Source organism: Zonotrichia albicollis, chromosome 8, assembly GCF_047830755.1.
Source record: "Zonotrichia albicollis isolate bZonAlb1 chromosome 8, bZonAlb1.hap1, whole genome shotgun sequence".
In the NCBI taxonomy this organism is placed as follows: Eukaryota; Metazoa; Chordata; class Aves; order Passeriformes; family Passerellidae; genus Zonotrichia; species Zonotrichia albicollis.
This window is the reverse complement of record NC_133826.1, coordinates 19,172,979-19,197,039: the sequence shown is the minus strand read 5'-3', so window position 1 is coordinate 19,197,039 and position 24,061 is coordinate 19,172,979. Positions and strand designations below refer to the sequence as shown.

Genomic DNA, 24,061 nt, shown 5'->3' with positions numbered 1-24,061 from the left:
CTAATACAGTTAAGTCTTCTCTCCTTTTGCTACTACAGATAAGTCTTAAACTTTCCTGTGTGGTCCATTCACAGTGTTTTCCATTTCCTTTGAGCTTATTAAACAAGTCAAATGACAGTTTCCATCAGAAAGAGTAATCCTTGGCCTCTGCTTTTATGCATGCAGACAACTTGGTGATATTGGCATTCACCCGCAAATTGAGAAAAACATTTTTAAATTTACTGAGATTTAAATATATCTGACATGATTTAAGCTATAAATTCCCTGTTGTGTAGAGAACAGGAGAATTCATTGTTAAAATGAGTCTTAATCCTGACAAAATAGATGCAGATACAGCATTTTTGTGGCACCAGAAAACAAATTCGTGTTCATGTACCTTTAATAAAGGTAGCATACAGAAGATAGTTTCATGACTAATCTGCAGTATATATATAAATCACTAAATAAACCTTAAACTCCTTTATTTAAAAAATGTCTTTTTATCTGCCTTTCTATAACTTTAGAAATTAAAGGTCAAATGTAAAGGTCACAGACTAAATATAGGCTGTTCGAATGTTATAAATATCACAGCATGGATGAAATGAGGAAGATCACTTTTTTAATCCAAAGAATAGCAACAACTGTGATTTAATAAGAGAGAATTCTTCTCATTTCCAGTTAATGTTTTGTATTTCCTAGATTTAAGTGTGTTGTGATTCCTGAAACTGATATGATCTGATTACATGATAATTTGTAGGTGGGAAACTTTTGGGAAGTTTCTTCCTGTCTTCAGAGATAAAATGTTCAAATTAGACAAATTTATATTCACCAGTATTTACCAGTGTTTGTATGCATTGTTCATTCTGAATGAGTTTTGACTTTTATAACAATTTTGTGGGTTTTTGCTGTTGAAGGAATAATTGTAGTAAAGTGAGACAAGCTGAAGAAGGAAGTCATACCTCAAATAAGGAGACATAATCTCAGCAAATAAGGACAATATTTAAAGAACCGTGCAGTGAACTTTGCCAGTTATGAGCATCCTTCATCTTCTGCTGAAGCCAATGCTGTTGACTATTGCTGTAAGTTAGACATTGGACCTACAGTAAAGGCAAATGTGGGAAATTATCTGTTCCAGAGCGCATTCTAGCATTCTTGCATTTCTGTTCTGAGAATGATGGGTGTCTGTCCAGGTGGCCAACTTTGGCAGGATAATAAATCGATGTTCTTTCTTCTGTGTACCGGAGGAAGCGTGGAGGAGGGAAAATGTCTTCCTTCCAGAGGATATTTGCCTTTGCCATAGTGATAGAAAAAGCTGATGAATAAATCAGCCAGAAAAAACCAAACCAAAACAAAAAAACATAGGGGTCAGAAAACTTATGGCAAAGGAAAAAACAGGGAGAATACTGTATATGTCAGGACTCTGGCTGCCATTTCATAAACAACCTTCTTCCTATTTTTGTGCAATTTACTTTAACATCCTGTTTCTTTCTTTATCCCATGTGCAACTTTGGGATTTTGAAAAGGGCTGAAGCCTTAGAAAAGTTTTGTTTATTGTGTATTGGGTGAAGGTGGAGTCTTCTCTGCTAAAATTGGGAAATGTTTAAAGAGAGATAATAGATGCTGCTGCAATGAAAAATGCCAACTTCCTCCCAAGAGAAGAGACAGCACAGAATGAAAAGTGATTTTGATTATATGTATTAGAGATTTACTATTTAATATATTTCATTTGAAACAACTTTGCATTTTGAGATCAGTTTTGACATGATTTTCAAGCTGTTGTATAAAGCCAACTTCCACTCTTCAAGTAAAGATATGTATTCTTGTGATAAAATTTGCAAATTTTTGTGCTGTGGCAAAGACAGCCTTCTGAACTACATCCATGTTTCGCACTTGAGCCCTTGCCTGAGCAGCCCAGCATAGCAGGAGCTCTATAAATTATCATGTTCCTTGTGACTTCAGTTATACCAATCTGGGCTTGCAAAGAAGCAGAGCAGCTCCCTAGCCTTTCAGTCATTCCAGTTTGCAGTGTTAGTAAATGTGGGTTAAAAAAATCATTTGGTAAGTCATTACACAGCTGAAGAGGACAATGCAAAGTCTGAAAGTGTATCTTGAAGAATCTCTGTTTGAGTCCCTTGGGCTTTAGACTAAGCCAGAATGCAAACCTAAGTAAGAGGTGATGCGGTTAATTTGGGAGAATCTTATGTTCACAGGTGGGTGCCAACAGGCAGCTCTGTGACACTTGTGCAAAGTCAGCAGATGGTGACACAGGCAAACTGTGCTAGCAGGGCTGAGACAGCCTCAGAGCAGTGCACTGGCAGGCAGCAACAGCTGTGGGACAGCTCAAAACTTTGACAGAGTCCCTGTGCAATGCTGGGATGCTAAGAAGAGCTCAGTTGATAAAGTTTAGTGACATTCTAGATTCGAAAAAGGCAGAGATTATTTTAAAGTTGCAGGAGAAAAAAGTTTTGCAGTAGTGCAAGAGGAAAGTAAAGCAGCAGAGCTGGTTTAAGAGTGGCAGAACAGAGCAGGTGATTCCTTGTTCTAATTGCAATAGTGTTAGTTAATACTATTAATTTCTATTTTTCTATTCTGTTTAGGATAAGTTTTAAAAGGCTGCAAGCTTTAGAAATACATCTGTAAACTTGTATTTCCAAATCTCTTAGATATTTCTCAAATTTCATTTGCTCATAGGTTTTTTCTTGAATTATGTTCCCAAAACCACGGACTCAATGCAGACCATTTCTCTCTGAGTCAATGTGTAAGCAACTATATCACTTGTGCTTCTACCATTCTCAAGATGTTATCTTTTAATCTGCTTTTTGGCCTGTGTCAGGGATGGGATTCTGGCTTGAAAAAATTCTGACTCATCCACTGTAGGTACATTCTGTCCATCTCTATCTCCTTGTAACAACGACACTCATGAGCATATCTAAACAGGATTTCAGTCCCAAAAGACTGGAAATGAGGGAATAGGAGTTAGATCTCAGGTACTAGGCACCTTCTGGACTACTTTCCATTATTCTTACCAAGGTTTAGAGGAATATTGAGTTAAATAGAAAAACAGTCTTTCCCCTGCAAAAGCAGACCTGTCAAATGCTTTGGTGTACAGTTGTGTTTCTTTTAATATATGCTGGAAAAGATAATAAACAAGTAGTTCTAAATGTGAGGGAGAAACAGCAGCAGCACTTAATTATGAAAAAGTTTCCTTTTGGCAAAAGAAGTTAGCAAGTATAACCTCCAATGCAAACATGCAATGAATTTTGTAATATGTGGAAATAATAATAAGGGAATAGGAATATTGTTTATAATATTTTTATCGTAACTCTGTGTGGTAGCACCATTTTTCCTTTCGTTTGAGCTACTTCACAAGAAAAAAATTTTCCTGAAATATATGAGATACTGAAGCAAGACTATTCAATAATGTTTTCAGAATTTTCCTCAATACCTACTTCCCATTTACCATTTTTTCCAGTCTTTGTTCTTTTATCTTTTTACATTATTTATTGTGTTTTGTGGGGCAATTGTAAGTGATTCCTGTTTTTTTGAGAAAGATTTTAAATTTTAGCATAGAAAGAACTTATGATATTTAAAAGAAATTGTTTTAACACTCTTTCAAATAGCCTCCTATTATGTGGGCCCTGGAAATTTTCAAATGTATTTGTGACAGAGTCTGGCATTCATTCATACCTTGACTAGTAAGTTTCTCAGAGAAGAACCTGTGAAATTTATCTCTGTGTAAAGCACTGTTAAACTGGCAGGAATGGCAGATTTCATTTCTCTTTAACAGCGAGATTTGAAAGCTGCCTTGAGCTCCTGGGTAGTTCCTGCATGTTCATATGGGAAGCATCAAGCTGCTCTCACTGTTACTGAACACTTCTGGGTGTTGTAAACCCAGTTGTGACAATCCAGACCACACTCACTTTCCCTGCAGGCCCTTGACATTCCATGAGCTCCAGAGAGCTCTCTGAATCATGATTCAGAGGCCTTGCTTTGAGACACAGCCAGCAATTACAGCCAAGGTGAACCTGAAGTTCCAAGCACGTTTCAAGTTAGGCTTGCACTGTGTTTAACCCTCAGTGACTTTAAGGAGTTACCATGAAATTGTTGCAAGTGATGTCACTCCATAATCATGAGATTACCAAGAAGTCACAGACAACTTCTCACTTGTTTTTTTGCCCTATTTCTTCTAATTAGATCCTGACAGGATTTCCAGTTATTCACAATGGTTTGCTTTACAACTATGTGCCAGAAAAGTGCTATTAGTACTCAAGTCCCATAGGTAATTGTGTTTGCCAGTCAAAACACTGATGTGGTTGTCTGAGTTTTTGCTTTAATTTTCTGTCTAAAACAGCCTTGGAAGGATAAACTGAATCTTAAATGGCACATTATAGAAATCCTTATGAAAATGGCTTAGTGCCATGATATGAAATGCGTTAATTGAAACATTAGATTTTGTTAGAAAGAGTAAGAAAATAAGAGGTCAAGGTAAGTTTACAGGTGATTCACAGACCCAAAACTAACTTCACAAGGAATGTTGTGCAGGATTGTCATCTTCTCATTTATTTATCTCTATAACCATCTGCAGCTTTAGACTAAATTAGTAGCATTTATCAACTGTATAATCCCTTAAAAATTAGAAAACAGTTGTTTCTTTTATTAAAAAGGGAATATGGTGAGCTACTAGGAACTAGTAAAGAGTACAGATTAATTTAGTAATTGCTTTATTCCTGGGTAGATATGGAGTTTTGAACATATACACTGCTTACTTTTCAATCTTGTGATAAATTTCTCTTCATTCTTGTAATCATTCTGTACTATAGACTTGACCTGAAAATTTGTCCACCTTAAAGTTAAATGTGCAAATCTTGTAGTAACCTTTAAATATAATTTTTATTTATTAATTTTCCAATTAATGAATTAGAAAAATAAATTTAAAATAAATATTCCCATTAATAAATACAATATGTGGGATAAATTGGAACAATTTTTCTTAAATTGTCTGAGATCCTAAATTGTTGATAGACTATATTTGCTATGTAACAGCACATTTGTGAAATGTACACTAGGATCCATATGCTGACCTTAGAGGTAGAAGAAAATCTCTTCATGCCACAAAAATTCAATAGTCATGGCACAAGACACCCGAGAGTGCAAGAAAAGCAAAAGTCAGCAGCTGGATCTTAGTGACATAGCAGGTGAATCAGTATTATAGAATGTAATAATAAATCACTTATAGGCTGATGGGTTTATATCAAACACTTTACATCAATAATAGAGAATTCCTAGAATGCATTTCTTTTTAGTGTGAGATGTTTGTATTACATTCATTCAAATAATCTTGGAGACTCAGTGCAGGATGATTTGCTCAAAATCTTAATGAATTCACCCTCATACATCTCGGGAAGTTCCTGTGCCTGGAGCCTGATGGTGTTGCAGATCCAAGTCACCATGCTGCTGATGTCCTGGGTACTGAAAGACACTCCTGAGGTAAGATTCATCTCAGGCTCATGAGCCTATGAGAACTTAACTGGTTGATCCTTGATCCACAAAAGGATTCAAGACTGCTTATGAAACATTTATGTCTTCTTTATCTGTTGTAAACTGTGGCTTGCACAGAATTGTTCCCTTTCCCATTAGGATGTCCCAGTATCTAAGTGAAAGCCCTGGCAGTAGGTGCATGGTCATCTCACTTAGTCAATGGTTATTTCATTCAGCTGCAAGTGAACTTTGTAGGTTTGCCTGGAGCTGAGCTGTTGAAAGAGGGCTGCCAATAGCCATTCCTCATGGTGTGGAGCTAACTATAGTAAGAAATTAAGTCAAACAATGCAAAAGTTTTTCAACCAAGAGGGTCATTAAACCATCTGTTACTTATTATTTGATATTCACATGCAGTTCTTGGGAAATTTCAGGAGAGATCCTTGGCTAAGAGGCATCAGAACGTTGGAAGTCAGGTTTTTCTCATACTAATTCAGTACAGAGTTTCATCCTGCCTGAGAGCAATTTCAAACATGTGACACATTTCTCAAGTTGCCTGTCTTATCACTAGAGTGTAACATGGTCTGTGATAAAAGGTGACACAACTATGAAAGTCATTCTTGCTCAGTTGTCTATATCAGACTACAAGGGCTGGGGCTTTGATGCCTAGCCAAGTAATTGTCTGGGAAGGGGAAATAAATTCCATTAACTCTCATCTTTCTTACCCTTGTCTGTCAAGAAAAATTCAGCTGCTTATGGTTTTTATCACTTAGCCACTCCTACTTTGCTATATTCCTTTTGTGGAAGTGTTAACAAAGCAGTTAAGATGATACCTAACTGTCTGGGGGAAAGAAAGGAGAGAGAGAAATAGTCCAAGTGACAAAACAGCATGTTTTTTATTTAGGGTAGAGCACATTCCAGAGACAAAAGCAGGGTGCCAGTCCCTTAATAGAGTTGCAGCTGGTTTCAAGCATTATTTGATTTATCAGTGTGTGTACAGACACACAAACATACATATTTTGCTACTGCAAAATCCTTTCTCTTGAATACTTGTCATTTTGGCTTGACGGAAGTAAAAATTGATTCATTCCCAGTTGCTTCTATTTGGAAGGTCAGTTTCTTCAGGACTTCCAGTCCATTTCCAGAGAGGGGAGGGTAACAAAATCTAGGTAAAAAAGAGATTTAATTTCTGTGTATCTTTAAAAAAAAACCCAATAAAATAAACTGAGAAATCTCTGTAATACTTACTAATATGGAAGATTTAAAAATTATGAATCTTGAATTCTGCAAAGTTAAGTAATTTAATTACTTTCTGACATCTGTGTAGTATTTCTACCTGTTAGTGAGCCAGTCCACTGTGGGACAACAAAGATAACATTTCTATAACACAAGGCAGCAAAAATACCCAGCCAAGCACAGTACTTCAGAATATGAACCATTGTAAGAGAATAAAAAAGAATATATTCTGGAAGATAAGTTGAAGGATAATCCATTATTAGCAGTGCACTTTTCAGTAGCCTGTGTAGGAGAATCCAAGTTCTGCATTTCTTGCAGGTGGAATGGTCTGTTATAGATCTTGCTGTCATTATTCCCCCTTTTCTTTCTTGGTCCATAGGGACATGCATGTACCTCATGACTGAAGAGCAGGAAGGATGTGACAAACAGAGAAGTGACTCATGAACAAGGGTGTTGCAGAGCTGCTGCTGGTGAGTAAGAAGAAGGCTTGGTCAAAAAGTTCTCCATCACTGTCTTGAAAAAATTCTTCTCATCTTATGAAACACTGGCCTTAATAAAGTACACAGCAAGATTTAATGGTGTTAGAATTTCCTGTGGAATGTTGGGGAATTAAGTAACTTGCTCATATTCCTTCTAAAATGTTTTCATCTGACTTTACCTTGCCATATCCTAAGATCTGGTTATCATCTGCATGTTGACCCAAAGCCCACTCTATTTTTTCACTCTGTCCATTTTGAATGAGTTTTGTCGGGGTTTTTTTTTTTGTAGTTTTCTCCAGTGAGAACAAATTATTTTTATATGCCTTGCTATATTCAGATCAAAATAAAAGTGAATCTGAAGTCTTACTTCAGAATTCCCAAAGAGATTTTGAATACTCCAAGGGTCATATTTGAATTTAATTCTTGTTATAGCCTAGGTAATATTTCAGAAGGGAAACTTATTTTTAACTATGCCACTGTGAAGACAACAGGAGCACAGCTATCCAAACTAATGAAGTTTGGCTTGGATTACAGCATTTGGCACTTAAAGTATGTGGATTTCAACACTATCCAACAGTTTCATTTTTAGATCCAGCACCACTAAAATCATACTTTCAGTTTCTTAGAAATAAAGTTTGGAATTTCCAAAGCATGTATTTTTTTCCAGTAACAGAAGACTAGGATAAAAAATAGGGACTTTTTTTCTCTAGTGGCTTTTATTTATTATTAGATGAAATTTTTGTTCTTTCTGTGAAGTGGACAATGCCTCTGAATAGAAGAAAATAAGAAATTAACTAATCTGTAGTCTATGCATCTTATCAGTCTTCTGTATTATTTTATTTGGCACCTTTGTGGATTCTAGTTGCCTTCAGACTAACCAGACAGGAAGTGTCCTAACTGAGAAGCTGGTGCCTGAGAAAGATAATGGAGGAAGTAGATGCATTTATTTTTATATATGGTATTTAAGAAATTCCAGAAAAGGGAAAGAAGCAGATAATAAAACTTTCTTATGATTTTCTTTTTCTTTTTCTTCTTGCAGTAGATGACAAGTTAGATGTGGAGTACAATTGTGAGGTGTGATGTGGGTTACAGGGTAATGCGTTGGTGTTCTTTTTGTAGTTAGGTACAAAGTTACAATTCCTGAAACAGACACAACCCTTTAAATAGATATGCATGTAGATCTCATCCTTCCCATCCGGAGATGAAAATTATAGGGAGTCAGTGATGCTCTCCTCCCCCTCTTGGGGCTATACAGAGATTGTATTATTGTCAGGTATTGAGAAAGCAGGTGGAGAGAGTCAGGAGAAGCAAAGTTTGGGGCAGCTTTGGGAACCAAAAGTCCGGGTGCTGAGGAAGGAGACAGTGTGTAACCCATAGAGCAGGCTATTGAAGTTACTGAGAACTGAAAATGTTGAGACTGGCAGATCATTTCCTGCTCTATTAGCCATGTAATCTGCAGTCTACATACATGTCCTCCAGCTTCATGTTTTTTCAGTTACTTTATCAAGATCTGACCATATTAAAGGTACTGCCTTGCATGTGATGCCTGGAGGGCATTCCTTCTTTGCTGATGTGAGTTTGGTCTCTGAGGTTAGTTCTCATTTGAGTTACAGCACAGTCCTCTGGCTCTTTTTCTTCAGGCACAATCATCCTGCAGAGGTATCAGACACTCTGTGCGTGGGGTGGAAGCTTTTCATCCCAGCTGCTTCTGTAAAGCATCTGAAACTCTGAGGTTTTCTTTACTCAGACCCCCAGGGCACATCCCAAGAATATTTCCTGAGATGTGTAAGGGCTGCAGTTTGAACAGGGGACCTAAGTATGGAGTTGCTGTAACACCTCTTTGATATGGGGCTAAAGAACTGTTGAGTCAGACTTTGCTGCATCCTTTCACCAGAATGTCAGGTCAGATGAGTTTCCTTCTACCTTCTTTATTATTAAATTTCCTCTGTCAAAAGGACAGAGGAAATTTCTCTCTCTCTTCACCATAGATCCTTGTCCATAAATCACAAAAGCACTGGTGAAAGTTTTAAGAGTCCAGATTCTGCAAAAGGTTGGCTTTTCAGTTTTCCCCTAATAGCTTCCATAAGACAGGAGGAAAAAATGCTGGAAGAGCTGTATAAACATTGGATAACTAACCTGTTGGATAATGTGCATTTTGTTAAAATAATTCATTAAGATTTCAAGAACTTATCTCTTTTGCTTAGAGGAAGCTAATAAATGTATCATATAGGTATTTAATAGAATTGCAGAAGTAGGAGTTAAAGGAAATGATTAGCACAGTTCTGAAATTGTTTCTTTTCTTAAATTCCAGATAAATCTGATGTGAATTTTATTTTCCTGAAGGACACTTGTGTTTTCTTATGCCGGGCCAAAAATTGTGTTCAGTGTTTCCAAACTCTGTTTTGCAACACATAATTGTTTATCTTAGTTTGTCCCTCAGAGCCTTAGAAGTCTGTTTTGATTACTAGATGTATTGAAAAACATGTAGTTGCATCCCAGTGCTTAATTCTTTTAATCTTTTTTGCCTTTAGTAATATTCTTGTAATTCTTGTTTCATTCCAGTCCCCATTGCACTCTGCATGTGTCGAGATTTCTTCCAATTGGTACTATAATACTTATCTCACTGTGGATGTAGATGCATCCTCCGTTTTACCCCCAGCATCCTCCTCTGTGCTGTTTGAATAAAAAACTAGATTATCTGAACTCTCAAGGTCAAGTGCTAAAAGTTGTCAGCTAATCTCTGTTTGTTTACAGCCAGAAGAAGAGAGTTCTGAAAATAACCCTACTTGGTGCCCATCTTCCTATTTTGATGTTGATGCTGAGGGTAGTAGGAGCAACAGTAATGTACATATTTTATTTTAAATACATAGAAGGTTTACACTTGAATTTGTGTAAAGAGAAAGTTTTTTAAAACTTTTTAAAATTTTGGCAGATTTGTAGTTCCTCTAGTAATATTTGTTGGCTAACTCTGCTCTTACCTAAACTGTCTGAGTTGAATTTGAATACTCAGGATAGTAGTCCCTGTGGTAAGAATCCAGCTCCAGTAAAGTTAATGGCAGCTGTACAGTTTAATTTACTGAATCCAGGAACAGAGTTATTTCCTATTTCATGTTATCTGATGAAGGACTTGATTAAGATCTTTCCAGTATGCAGCTATGTCCTCCTATGTTTAATTTTGTTTTTTTCCGTCTAGAAACTGATTTCCCAGAAACAAGGAAATATTGCCCTTTCTCTTTCAGCTTAGCTTCTGATGATTATTTAAGCAGTCCAAGCAGAGCAGTTTCATTTCTTGCTTTTCTCTGACTATGATTTTAAAGTAATTATTTGCAGCTTAACAGAGAGAGTGCACTCTCCAACAAGACCCCTTTCTCTGCAGTAAAATCACACTGTGTAGAAGTGTTATTTTCTATCCTGGATAGCTATTGGATTTTTGGATTTGATAGTAGTACTTTTAGAACAGTACACTGCTTGCATTTTGTGACACTTAGGAGTGTTTTATTCTTCCTCCTCCTTCTCCACCTCCTTCTCTGCCTTCTCCTCATCCTCCTCCTCCTTGTCCTCCTCTAACAAAAAAAAAAAAAAGATGGTGATAATAAAAATAAAATATTATGGTATAATCCACTGTAGCAATTTCATTGAATTTTAGTTTTAGTGATTTTTGGTTAGGCATTTCCAGATGCTTCAGATTTCCCTGTTTTATTGCCTTCTGGGTAATTCTTGGATTGTCTTGGAGTGGATTTTTCATTTGTTGTTATTGTTATTGTTATTATAATTATTATTCCCAGTTCCCTCAGCTGCTCCTCCTCAGTCCTGTGCTCCAGCCCCTTCCCCAGCCCTGCTGCCCCTCTCCAGGCTGGCCCCAGCCCCTCAGTGTCCCCCCTGAGGTGATGGGCCCACAGCTGGGCACGGCTCTGCAGCTGTGCCCTCACCAGTGCCCAGTAGAAGGGCACAATCCCTGCCCTGCTCCTGCTGCCACACTGCTCCTGATGGAGGCCTGGATGCCCCTGGGCACACCTGGCTCATGTTCAGCTGCTGCCAACCAGCACCCCCAGGTCCTTCTGCCCTGGGCAGCTTTCCAGCCTCTCATCCCAAGCCTGTAGTGCTGTTTGGGGTTGTTGCGAGCTCAGAGCAGGACCTGGCTCTTCACTGTATTGAACCTCATCCAATTGGCCTCAGCCAATTTATCCAGCCTGTCCAGATCCCTCTGTAGTACCTCGATTACTTAAGCAGTTGAATAAATAAACAACTGAGATTTAGTAACCTTTATCCATTCTTTGCATTCACAGCATTTCCAACTGAAAATTAAACACCGAAAGTATTATTTTACTTTTTTCCCTAACATTGCTGCCATATTAGCCAGTAAGTGTTGTCCTCAGAAATATTCCAAACTGGATTTGTATATCCACTGCAAAGTGGCATTGGGTATATTAATTAATTCCATTAGTTTGAAGAGTATAAGCCTGATTCAAGCTGATTAAGTCAGATCTCCAGACTTCTGCTATCTGATGTATTTCTTTATTTTTAGAGATCAAAAATACTTAGGAACATAAGTAACAACACCTTTGAAACTGGTAGCACAATTTTCAAGGGAAATACCGAGTCGTGTAATGTTGTTTACAGAGCTGAGCATTGTTAGAACTGTTCTGAAAACTCAATCCCACAAAAATATTTTCATTAAAAACAAATTTGAATAGCTTTTTATCTGAGATATAGTTGCATTCAATTACTTTGACTTACGCACATTCTTTCATTTTGTCTGTCGTTTGCAAGATCAGATCTGAAACAGATTTTTCCAAATGTAGTAGGCACTGTATTTACAAGCTTTGCTATTTTTTTTCCTGGGCTGCCACAAAAGCAGCAGAGGGCGCTGAGCCAATGGACACCGCCCGACTGGTTCTCTTCCTCCCTGCTCTGGATTTTCCCGTTCAGGGATTTCCCACTCTGCCCCAAGGAGAGAGAGCCTTTATAAAGAGCCAGCTGGAACTCTTGTAACAAACCGTTGCAGAGCAGCAAGATCTCACTGTGCTTCTTCACAGAAAACAGAAAGCAAACTTTTGAATTTACTTTCTTTATCCAGCAACAGCAATTACAAATGTTAAAGGAGATGGGAAGAGCAAGCCAAGCTGTGCTATTAATTTTGTGCGTGTTAAGGACTGGTAAGTTGGGGAAGGTGAGGGTTGGTGGTGCTGGTTTCATTTTTTTAAACTTTGTTAAGTGTAAAGTGACCTAAAATTTGCTGTTTGATCTTTATTTCTCTTTTCTCCAGTTACCTTTTCATTTCAGTGAATACAACTGTCAATTAAGTAGTCCTGTCAAAATGTCAGGAAGCTTTTTTGACATTTACTTTGAGCTTTTCTGTGCTCTGCAATGACTCAGTCGTTTTCCTATTGAGTTTGCTAAAAGATAGTCTAGGAGACAACTGCAGTACATTGCTGGATGCTTGACTTTTTATTGTCATTCCTGACAGCAGCAAGCAAGTTTGGTACTAAATGTCCTGTTGAAAGTGTTTCTGCTGTTGTCTTTGCTATCTACCTGCTACCTCTCCCCTCAATTGTTACAAAGTTTTAGAATCAGATCCACCTGACAAAAAAGATAAGTTGTGCCAATGCATTTATTTAAATTTGGTTGGTGCCATTTTATACATGAGAACTGTCAGTCATCTGAGTCTTTATTGTCTTTGACAAAAATAGCAATGTTTATGGGGTGTTTTGAATATGTGAACCACTGTATGGCGCTTTATTAGTTTAACTTCCACACAACCATAAAGTAAAGAAGCATAAAGACCTCATTTCACAGTAGAACTTGAGAAGAAATAGGAAAATAAAAGCTGAGAAAGCTGCTGAATTGATGTATGTTTTCCCTTTTGCAGTTAAAGCTTTTGAAATGGAAATTATACCTGCTGAGAGAATTGTGGCACAGATTGGAGGCACACTCATACTCACATGCAATACCACTGGCTGTGCATCACCAAGTTTTTCCTGGAGAACCCAGATGGACAGCCCCCTTGGAGGAAAAGTCAGCAACCACAGGACATATTCTACATTGACTATGAATCCAGTTGGTGTTGTGAATTCTCATTCTTATCTTTGTACTGTCATATGTGGTGAGAGAGGGAAAAAGGAGAAGAGTGTCAAAGTTGAACTTTACTGTAAGTAAAAATGTAAAATTCTCTTTAAATAGTACATTTTGATAGAAAACTCAATAATTGTTTTAGATATTGTGGTTACCAGTTAACTTTTAATTCTAGGATAATGAGTGTTATAGCTCAACATATACTTCCTTCTGAGATTCCTTTATATGTCTGTTCAGGACACTTCCTTAGCTCTTTTCTGCTTTCTGCATTGAAGATTGTATGTACTAATATTATTTAGTCTTGTTTCTGGCAATTCTTAAAAGCCAAATGTGCACTGCTTGAATGCATTCCTAGAGCTGGGAAAATAAAAATCAATGTCTTTGTAGTTTGCAGGAGAATAATTCAGATGTCCAAACCTACCAGCACAGAAAACAGGATCGCACTAGTGCATGGATTGCTCTCAATGCCTATAGTTAAGCAGCTGTATCACTGCCTAGGTGCCATGCTGAATCTTACTAATCTTTTGTGATCATGTTTCAACAATTGTACAAAAAAACTTCCTGTTAGTATATGTACTGCTGATAAGGGACCTGTAGGTCTTCAGATCAAGTTATGTCTCGTAATAATATTGATAGAATGTCATGTTCTGAGCACCTCTAAAATCAAGATATTTGGTGTCTGGATCTTGCTCTTATGTTGACCCTACTGTTCTTCTCTGCTAGTCTAAAAAAAATGATTTTGTTCTTTTAGCTTTCCCCAGTGATCCTATCATTGACATCAGCCCATCCTTAGTTGCTGGAGAACCAGCCCCTGTCATCTGTAAAATTCCTGATGTATATCCTTCTCATCACCTGGAAGTTCTCCTAAAGAAAGATGGACAGGTTCTTCATGAGGAATATTTTTTGTACGATGACAGCACAAATACAGAGACCAAAACTGTGACATATACATTTCATCCCATGGCTGAAGATGCTGGGAAAGAGATTACCTGTGTGGCCAGGTTACCAATTGCTGATATGGATTTTGAACCCAAAGAAAGAACATCTTCTCAGAAACTTAATGTAAATTGTAAGTATTTTTGTACAAGGGCTTTGGCTAGTTCAGCTTTCAAGGCTGCAAGTAAAACATCTTACTAATTCTGGAAAAATGATCCCACTATGCTACTGGGATACATTTTTTTTTTCTTGGTATTCTGTGACATGTGCCTCTAGAAAAGCTAGTGTTAGAGATGTGCATATCATTCTTCATTTACCACTGATCTTGTCTTCCTTTTGTTTTCTTACAGTTGGTCCACAAAATACTGTCATTACTGCATCTCCAAGCAACTCACCAATGGCAGGAGACTCTCTGAACCTCACTTGTGTGACTCAGAGTAACCCACCAGCACAAATAGTTTGGAGTAAATATTTGGCTGAAGAAAGCATTCAGCATGTGATAAAAAACAATGTTCTTTTTATTTCCCGTGTCCATTTCAATGATTCAGGACGGTACATCTGTGAAGCAATTAATCTGGTAACTAATAAAACAGAGGAAGCAACTGTGAACATTGTTATACAAGGTACAAGTCTGTTTGAGTTTCACTTGTATTATCCAGTACCTAACTGGCTGATCTCTGTTAGCTTGGAGGATGCTGAAACACTGAAAATTAGGGAAATATGGGGCTTTCCTTTTTACATATTCAGGACTCAGTTTCAATTTAAGGCTGGTTCTCATGTGCTGTAGTTTTTCTTTCTATATTTCATTTTCAGCTAATTCTCTCAGTACTGCTGTTGTGCATGCACAGTTCAGTACATTTCCCACAATGCAACACTGTAAGTCGCAAAAGAGTCTGAGAAAGTGGTGGGGACACACACACTGTTATTTCTGTGAAATGTAATGTGCATACCAGTTTCACAGGGACATCACAGTCTCCTTCTTTGAACTAGTAGTTTTAGTCATTAGCATTAAATTTAATAGGCATTTAATGGTAAAACTGTTTTGGACTTAATAATATTGTTGTAATATTTTGTGATTGATTGATTGATTGATTGATTGATTGACTGCTACTGTTTTGATAGAGCTAAAAGTCTTAGATTGAGTCTGGGGTCAAAACCAAAATAAACAGATTCATGAGCAAGCAATTCATGCTTTCTTAAAACCTTCTCCATCTTTAGAACATTTGCATTACTCTCACAGCTTTTTCTTTTGTCATGCAGGTGCTCCAGTCATTACAAAACTCTCCATTGAACCTTCTACAACAGTTCAGGAAGGGCAAAATGTCTCCATACAATGTTCTGCTGAAAGCAACCCTCCTCCCAAGATAATTCTAAGGAGAAAATCTGACAATGCAGACATAGGGACTTCTAGTGCCAGAAGTATTTTTCTTCCATCTGTGATGTTCCAAAATGGAGGAGACTATGAATGTGTAGCAGAAAATAAGTATGGGAACAGTAAAAGTGAAATCACACTTAATGTGAAATGTAAGTATGTGTAAAGTTTTCCCAGTCATTTAAAAATAGTTAGTTCTTCAGTGATAAATATAATCATCAAATTAAATGAAGATAGAGCAAAGAATCATCACATTCCTCTGCTTTTCTCTGAGAAAGGAGCAGTGCTGATGAACAAAACAAAGTCATGAAATCTTTAATGTGATGACAGTCTTTAGTAGAGATCTGAATGAGTGAGAAACTGATCTACATGGTTAGAGGTATTTGATTAGAATGTCTGGGCTATGGAGAATTTGTACAGAAACTCTGATACCATGTGCTTTACTTTTGTTTTGGGAATGAAAAAGAAATTAGTTTTGGGAGGGTGACAGTCTAGGACATGTTGGATCTATCTCTAAATAATCCAGTGATGATTAACTGTAGGCCTCTTCCTTTCAGATGGACCAAAGAATACAGTGATCACTGTTTTCCCTGCTGCTCTTAAAGAAGGGGAAACTGTGACAATGAAATGTACTAGTTCTGGTAATCCAGCTCCTGTGATCTCCTGGAAGAAAAAGAAGGCCACCGGGGAGTTTGAGAAAATTTCTAAAAATGCAACTATAACTATACAGAACTTGAAAAGTCAAGATCTGGGGCTTTATGAATGTGAAGCTTATAATCAATTTGGCAAGGAAGAAAAAGCTGTGGAATTATATGTTCAAGGTTTGTAGAACAAGATGGAAAACAAGTTTTTTTGGTTTATGTATTTTAGGTCCAGATCTTGAAGAATGAGGTAATTGTGTCTTTGATGTCAGTGGAGTTAAAAGGTGGTCCTAATATCACAAAGTTATTTAGGAAGCTTTAAACAATGAAGTGTGAAGTCTGCCTTAATACAGATAGATTATGAAAAGTTCTTAAGTCGGTGGGGCATCCATCAGTCCTCCCAACTGCCAAGTGTAAGCATGAAGTAAAGAGGATATGCAGTGCCTGGAAGGAAATATCCTTCCAAGCAGGCCTATCAGTGGATTTTTGCATAAGAAAGACTCAAGGAGACTACATGCTGAAGCTGCTCTATGGAAGCACTGTATTCCAGCTCTTTGCTTCTTCCCTAAGTTTCAGCTCTGTTTCCTGCTCTTACAGGCTGCATTTAAGCTACAAGAAATGCTGATTTCTCAACTTAGTTGGAATGATAGCGAAGTTTCATTTTCAATAATAATCAGACTTCTCTGCTTTAGCTCTGCTGCTTCTGCCTATTGCATAGCAACAGTGTCTTGCTTAGGGATCACTTCTGCCACCAATTCAGCTCTCTTCCCTGTTCTTTACTATTTTTATAGCTGCACGAAAAAATATGCTTTTGATTTCTCCTTCAAGCAAAGCGAAACAAGGACAAAGTGTTACTATTCCTTGCACATCTGCAGATGTTACATCTCTTAGGACTAGTCTGTAAAAGAAAGTTGGTGATGGGTTCACAGCCCTTGAAACAGTAGATAGAAAATACACCACAGACAAGGCTCAGCTAAGGGATGCAGGAAAATACACATACATACAGTTAATGAACTGGGGGAGCAGTCTCAGCACATAGTATTTGTGTCAAAGGTTAGTTAATATAACTGCTGTGCAGAGTTCATACTAGGATTTGTTTTACACAGAGTGACATCTTCAGTTTCATTAAGAATGAATTGTCTTTAAAAAATCTGACATGAGTTGCACAGGTTCTCGTCATAAGTGATGGGGTCTTAATGCTAATGAAAACTTCTGCCAAAATAGCAGATGCATAAAATAATTGCTGCTTCAAATTTTTTTTGTATTTCCACTTCATCTTTTGAAAACAGGATATAAAATTGCAGAACCTTGTGAAAAAAAAAAAAATACAGTTCTAGGACTCCTTCCTTTGCCTTTTCTGTTTCTCTTCTGTTGAAAGAGGGCATCAGCCTCTGGGTTTGTTGGTCTGTGCCCTTTCATGAACTCAAACAAATAAACATTGGATTTGAAATAAGAGAAGAAGAGGCTCCATATAATGTCAAAGTTATGCAACATGCTCTGTCTGTTGATAAAATGTTCTTTTTGCCAGCTGCTGTTGGCTTCAGTGGGGAAGGACAGCTGGTGACAGAGCAGTGTCTAAAGCTATGGGCTCAACTACTACAGTGGCCCCATTAACTGGATTCGTATTTTGCACATAAAAGCTGCTGATGCCTCACCAGTTCTGCTTCTGTTTGTTGCTAAATCCTACCTTGAATTTCTTTTCAGTTCCTCTCCAAAATATTAATGTGTTAGTATTTCCATCAGAAAATGTTAAAAAAGTAGAAAATATCACTGTTGCATGTAGCACATATACCCTCAGAGACAGTCCTGATAAAAAGCCCATCAGGAGAAATTATTCTGCCATCAATGAATGGAAACTTTATACTCTGCAGTGTCATCAAAAATTATACAAGCATGTACTCCTCCATATTTTCAGAAAGGTTGGAACAACATTACAGAGATTGAGATAGCTGTTGTAGGTAGCTGGGTCTATTGCCTTAAACCTATTTTTTTTTGTATGTTTTAGTGAAATTTGTATCAAGGTGAGCACAACTAGTTCATAGCTGATCCTTGCATGGCAGTACTGTGGTTAACCTGAAAAAAAACCCTCACCCAAAATCACACCAAACAGCCTGGTCAGAATAAGCTGTATTTTAACCTCCTGTGGCTGTCATTGTCTTGCTTAGTTGAGTTGATGTGGTAGCTTTAAGGATAGGGCCACAAAAAGGCGATTCCTGGCTGCATTTCTGTCCACATGCTTGGACAATGGAACTAATCCAGAGAAGACTGTGTTTCACAGAAAATCTAAATATTGAGCTTTTAAAACATGGTCTTCCCCTTGAAGAATAAATTTCAGGAGGTTGAAATGTACCCAAATGTTTCCATGTGGTATTCCTCTTATGTTCTTTGTGAATTTCATGATATTCTTCATTATAGATGATATCAGATAAGTTTGAACTTGCATAGCAAATTCAAGACCAAGATAGTGGCTAGGAATTAAAGTATGTAATATGAAGAAAGAAAAAAAAACTTTAAGGAAAACTCAGAAAGTATGCATTGTGCATGAAAACAGAAATATGTTACAAATGAAAGTCATTAGTAAGACTGCTTTTACAGTGATGCACATGTATCTGTTTCAAACAATATTTACACTTTTTTTCTCCTTTTGTCTCCATTTTCAGCAAGATTGGAAGAACCAGATCAGATGATCCCATTCATTATTGCATTCTCATCTGTAGCAGCAGTAGCTGTTCCTGCAGCTGCCATTTTGATCTACGTGTCAAGACAAGCAAAGATCAATGGATCCTACAGTCTTGTAAAAGCACTCAGGTTGAAAGTTTGATTATGTGAATATAAGTGTTTAGTTGATAATAAGCACTTTTATTTATTGCTGTGACTGGTTCTACTCTTCTGTAACATATGGTAACACACAAGTGACTTAAGAACAGCACCATGTGATAGCAAATGGGCTTATTTTCATGTTCTCATAAGTGTTTTGGTATTTAAATTAAAGGAAGAGCTAGAATCCTGACCTAGAAATTGGTAAATCATTTCTGTGTTGAAGCATTCTGAAAAAAGAGTTCTGTGAAGAACTAGGTTTGTACATAGTGTATAATTTGTGTTATAAATATGTTCAACTAAATATCAGTTTGTAAAACTGAAGTCTTATTGCAACTGTACAGAGAAATTTTGTTAATTCAAAGATATAAATCAATATTGCTTGAGCTGATCAGGTGATTTTTATTTTGTATTACTCTGCCGCATGAATGTTTTTTAATATAATTTGTCTGGTTGTGGTAATGTTTGGAAAATATTCTCTTTTCACTGGTATTGCCGTAAACTCTATACCTTCAATGAAGTTACACAATCACTGGGCTATGCATTTCTAACAAATTTAAACTAATTTAAGCCTTTGAGGTTCATTTGCAAAACATTTTATTTTAAATATTATTCAAAAAATGTCTGGGGTTATAATCCTGCAAGTTCTAGCACTGCTAAGGTTTTCTTGCTGGCTTTAATCATTCTCAGTCAATGTCAGAATTCCGTTATTTTGTGATGAGCCAAATCAGACCTTTCTTGTAAAATATAAGGGCAATGTAAATATGCTTTACAGATTTCCACTGCAAAATAAAACTACCAGTAGATTTCTTTGACTAAATCCCCCTAGTGATGCTTGTTTAAGATTATGCCAGAACACACATTACTGTGGAAGGAAATTGTCCCTGGCAGCAGCAGTTGTGGATGTCATGGGAAAGACACAAACAAGGCCGGAAGCCTCGAGGCATAGGCAGGGGCACAGGCAAAATCTGTGCACCTCAGCAATGGTGGGTGAGTTGTTGCCTGAAGAAATGCCCTTCCCAAGCTCCTCACTGTGAAAATCTAAACCACATGCCTGACAATTTCCCTTTTAACAGAGAACTGTCTGCATGCTTCACTCTGGTTGGCGCCTCTTTCACCACACACTTTCCAGAGCGGGCAAAATGGCTGTGAAAATAGTGAACTTCCAGTGCAGAGGCAAAGATGGAGGGAAGGAGAGGTGGAATTTGATAGTATTCCTCCTTACCTCCCTTCTCCTGACTAGCAGTGCTGCTTTGACTGATCTGGGTGCTGATGTTCTGCACCAAAGGCAAAGCTGTGGGAGGTGCAGGCTCTGTGGCTGAGATGTTGAAATGCATCCTGATGCACTATGGCCTGATCCACTGTGCTAGGCAAGGAAGGTCTGGGGACCTGGCCCCTCCAAACTTGCACACAAGAAGCTCAAGCAGAGATAAGTGAAAAGAATATGTCTACATTATACACATGGTGACAACTGCTGCCAACAGCAATGCAAATGTGGGTGCTGGCTCTGGCATGTGGCAGTGGTGCACATCTCCCATGTTTTTTCATAGTGTGTTCAGCAGTGTTTTGTGCACAGAAAATCAGTTCATGCAGGATGTCTATCTAGATTGGAAAGGGAGGCTTGGAAAGTGGGGGTGTAGCAGAAAAATGGGAGAGCAGTGTGGACTTGGCTTGGAGGAATGTGAGCATGCAGTGGGAGGGTGAAGAAAAGATTGAAGACAGAGGAGGAGGAGAGCTTTGACAGGCCCATGACATAAATTTCTTGGAGGTGGTGCCAGGCATATTTATTCAGAATAATGTCAGGCCTGTCTCAGTGCTGTCTTGTGAATAAACCAGAAAGCATGATTTTTTCCTCTGTGCAAAACTTTGGTACACACACATTTTGCCTAATCAGTGAGGTTCTGGTGTCTGTATTGCAGGAAGGACAGCTAGGAAAGAGAGAGAGAAGAAGGACTGGAAAACAGGGCAAATAAAAATGCCTGGGACTTTCCAGTTTGGAGAGAGAATGCTGAAGGAGGAGGCGTTCTGATTGATGTTTTCCAAATTGTGAAAGCAGTTGATAGCAAACAACAGATGCAAAACTATTTGCTAAATCATGCAATTCCGGAACTACAGGATATGCACCCTAAGGAGAAAGTGTTTCAACAAAAATAATAGAACAGTATTTTTTCCCAGGGTGAACGTCAATCTACTGGAAGCTGCTGCAGAAGGGTCGGGGGATAACAGTATCAATTGGTTCAAAAGCAGAATGGAAAAAATAATGGGCTAAAGGCCCATAAAAAACCCAAAAGGGAGTAGACAGAAATGTACTGTACAACGCCCCTTATTCAGTGGCCATTGATGCTGGGCAATCCTCAGGATACATACCAGAGAAAGGGGCCAGTGTATGACATCCTGAAATAGTGTCTTTCACTGCAGTAGGATCCTGGGGTGGGTGGGTTACTGGAGAGACCCACCAAGGTATGCCTTGCCTTCTTACTCCTACTCTGAGCAGCCTTGGGCCAGACCTTGCAGAAGGGGCATAAAAGTTCCTGTGCTGTTTTTCCCCCTCCTGTGGACTGAAAAGATGAAAGATAGGTGGGAGAGAAATAGGAGCCATCTTGCAACAGTGCTTTAGTGCTTGAGTAGTCTTTACTGGAAATTCCTCCGCTAGTTTCCAGTATTCTTTCAGCTGTTGGTTTTGTCAGTATTTCTGATACAGATATGTCCTCGTGGCTTGTCTGCCCTCTCAGGACCTCAATTGTGGTAAAATTGAGGTACTAAGTGACTTAAGTCAATAGAAGTTGCCTCTGGATTTCAACAGGGCCAGCTTTCCTCCCAGAAACGTTAAGTGAATAGAAAGAATTTCTAGTGTCCATTTTAGGAGAGGTTGCTCTTGTGTTGGCAGTGAGTTCCTAGCAGTGAAATCACAAAGAAGGGTCTTGCCAGGGGATTTCCTGTCCTGCTGTCTCGGTGTTTTCCAGGGAACTTAATGCTATCAGTACAAGCTTGTCTTATGAAGGTTTAAAGTTCACAGTAAAATAACTTCTCTTTTTATTTAAAACTACAGAAGGAATATTGCTTCTCCTTACACAGTTTCTCATCAAGCAACTTGCAGAGCCTCTGCCCTGGCAAAAAGCCATGAACAGCAGCTCCAGCCCAGCAAGTCTAGGGCTGGAGGTCTAGGTAAGAATCCCTGTCAGAGGGCCTGCCTTTATGATCAAGAAAGTGGTCTGTAAAGCAAAGAGCTGACAGATCCTCTCAGGTTTTCTCCATAAAGTCACTTCACAAGTTATAGATTTGCATTTTTCCCTGTCTGATCTTTGCTCAAGCATAGCTTTGTCATTTCCTCTTCAGGAGTTTAGCCCAAAAATACCACTGGGCAATACTTGTATGAGTCTGGATTTTAAAGAGTGATTGCAAATTCTCACTCCCTGAAGTCAGTTCAGGATATATTCTTTCATGAAAGTCTCAAAGAGGAAAAGATACATATTTTAAATGTCTCCAAGAATGCTTTCAAATAATTTTTAAAGTATACTGAGGGGGACAGTTAATATCCCATGAGAGAGGTGCTGTTATAGGCTGGAGATAACACTGGTGGGTTGGATTTGAAGGGGTAGGCTCCTCCTGTTTTCAGGGACTAGCAGGCTGATCAGGATGTTTATTTAAGGCCAAGTGATGATCTGGTATCTATGAACAGGGCAGGCCATTCAGCTCCATGGACTTGCTGCTGTGCTGGACCACATAACTTCTTTAAGGAGACGTGTTGCCCTGTAAGGGATCTGATGTGTAAATGCCTCACAGAGAGTTTGCGAATGTCCTTGGTTATCAGGGGTGCCCTGCCTGTGATATATACAGGGCCTACTTCCTAATCCAATTTTTCTGTCCTTTTGCACAGTTCTACCCAAATGATCATTGCATGCTGTAATCAATCTCTTATTTCTTTGATAAAATAAACACAGAGGACTGTTGGAAGCCTACATTTATCAGGTCTTTTCTACAGCAGTAAATAATCCTTGTAGTTTTTTCTAAATCCCTTCCAGCACTACACATATCTTTTAACATGAGACAAAAAAACTTTGTCAAACCAACCAGTCTGAATTTTACCTAGACCATGCAGTTTAGCAATCAAAACCTGACAGAATTTTTGACATTATACTCAGTTTGAAGGCCACTTCACATTTAAGAAAGAAGTGAGAGGAGTGGTTATATCAGGGGAACTCACTTTCATGTTCCCTTGTCTGTTCTGAAGCTCAACAGTTTTTAAGCCTCGCAATCTTTTGGGATCCACATGCTACATATCTTGCCACCAAAGTGGTGCAAGTTATGTTACCAGAAATATGGAAATTCTTGTGAAAAGAGTAATGTGCTTTGCTGTTAGCTGCCAGGTATCTCAGCATAGCAGTGTTTTGTTCCAAGTACCTGGGTACCTGCCAGGTACAAAAGCAGGGGATCTCCTGCCTGTCCCTCTGCCATTCTCTCCTGAGGAGTCCTTCTGGTGCTGCTGAAGTGCACAGAACGGCCAAACATGTGACTGCAAGATGCAGGGCTGGGAAGTTCCCCTTGTTTATGAGGTCCTTGGTTCCTCTCAGTGGTTCTGCTATGTTTAAGGTTCATTGCAAATGAAACAAGAGAAACATTTTTTGACAGGTTGAAAATTTACCCTTTGAGGGCACCTAATTACTTTTTGCAATGGAAAGAAATTGGGACATTTAAATCTGAAGATTTAAATCTGGGACATATAAATCTGAAGATTTATATTTTTTCAAAACAAAAAGTTATATTTTATAAATAGATGTGACTCGAAGGAGGACAATAATTACTTATTTTTTAATTGCAGTAATAAATGCTATATCCATGTGTTAAAAGAGACAGGAGCATATGAAGAAAGTCAAAGTAAGATCATTTTACTGTAATCCTCTTTGCTGTGTGTGATTGCAAAAACTAAAATGTTCTGTCCTAAGGCTGCTGGTTTTTTCTCTTAAATATTTTTCCTTTCCTTTTGAATGAGAGGCAGATATGGGACATCTGCTCTCAGCAGCTGAAAGAAATGGTGGCATATGATGTTCCAACAC

The 24,061-nt window shown here is 38.1% G+C and overlaps 1 protein-coding gene across 2 annotated transcripts; it reads left to right on the top strand.

The window, feature by feature from the left end:
• Nucleotides 1-5,315: 5,315 nt before the first annotated feature.
• On the top strand, nt 5,316-22,966 carry VCAM1 (vascular cell adhesion molecule 1). Of its 2 annotated transcripts, XM_074546172.1 has the most exons (10): nt 5,316-5,466; nt 7,070-7,160; nt 9,732-9,880; nt 12,028-12,325; nt 13,039-13,317; nt 13,993-14,310; nt 14,528-14,800; nt 15,438-15,701; nt 16,107-16,370; nt 18,851-22,966. In XM_074546172.1, exons 4-10 carry the CDS (start codon nt 12,262-12,264, stop codon nt 19,009-19,011), a joined length of 1,623 nt encoding a protein of 540 aa, XP_074402273.1. In that variant the 5' UTR covers nt 5,316-5,466; nt 7,070-7,160; nt 9,732-9,880; nt 12,028-12,261; the 3' UTR covers nt 19,012-22,966. The 2 variants fall into 2 exon arrangements, with proteins under 2 accessions (XP_074402273.1, XP_026646262.2); XM_026790461.2 differs by lacking the exon at nt 5,316-5,466 and having other exon boundaries at nt 7,049-7,160.
• Nucleotides 22,967-24,061: the final 1,095 nt, after the last annotated feature.

Excerpts from the sequence above, each read along its gene's own strand:
- VCAM1 (XM_074546172.1), top strand. The coding sequence starts at position 12,262 with ATGTTAAAGGAGATGGGAAGAGCAAGCCAAGCTGTGCTATTAATTTTG. Across the intron at positions 12,326-13,038 it reads TTTGTGCGTGTTAAGGACTG|TTAAAGCTTTTGAAATGGAA; the intron begins GTAAGTTGGGGA and ends TCCCTTTTGCAG. Across the intron at positions 13,318-13,992 it reads TGTCAAAGTTGAACTTTACT|CTTTCCCCAGTGATCCTATC; the intron begins GTAAGTAAAAAT and ends TTGTTCTTTTAG.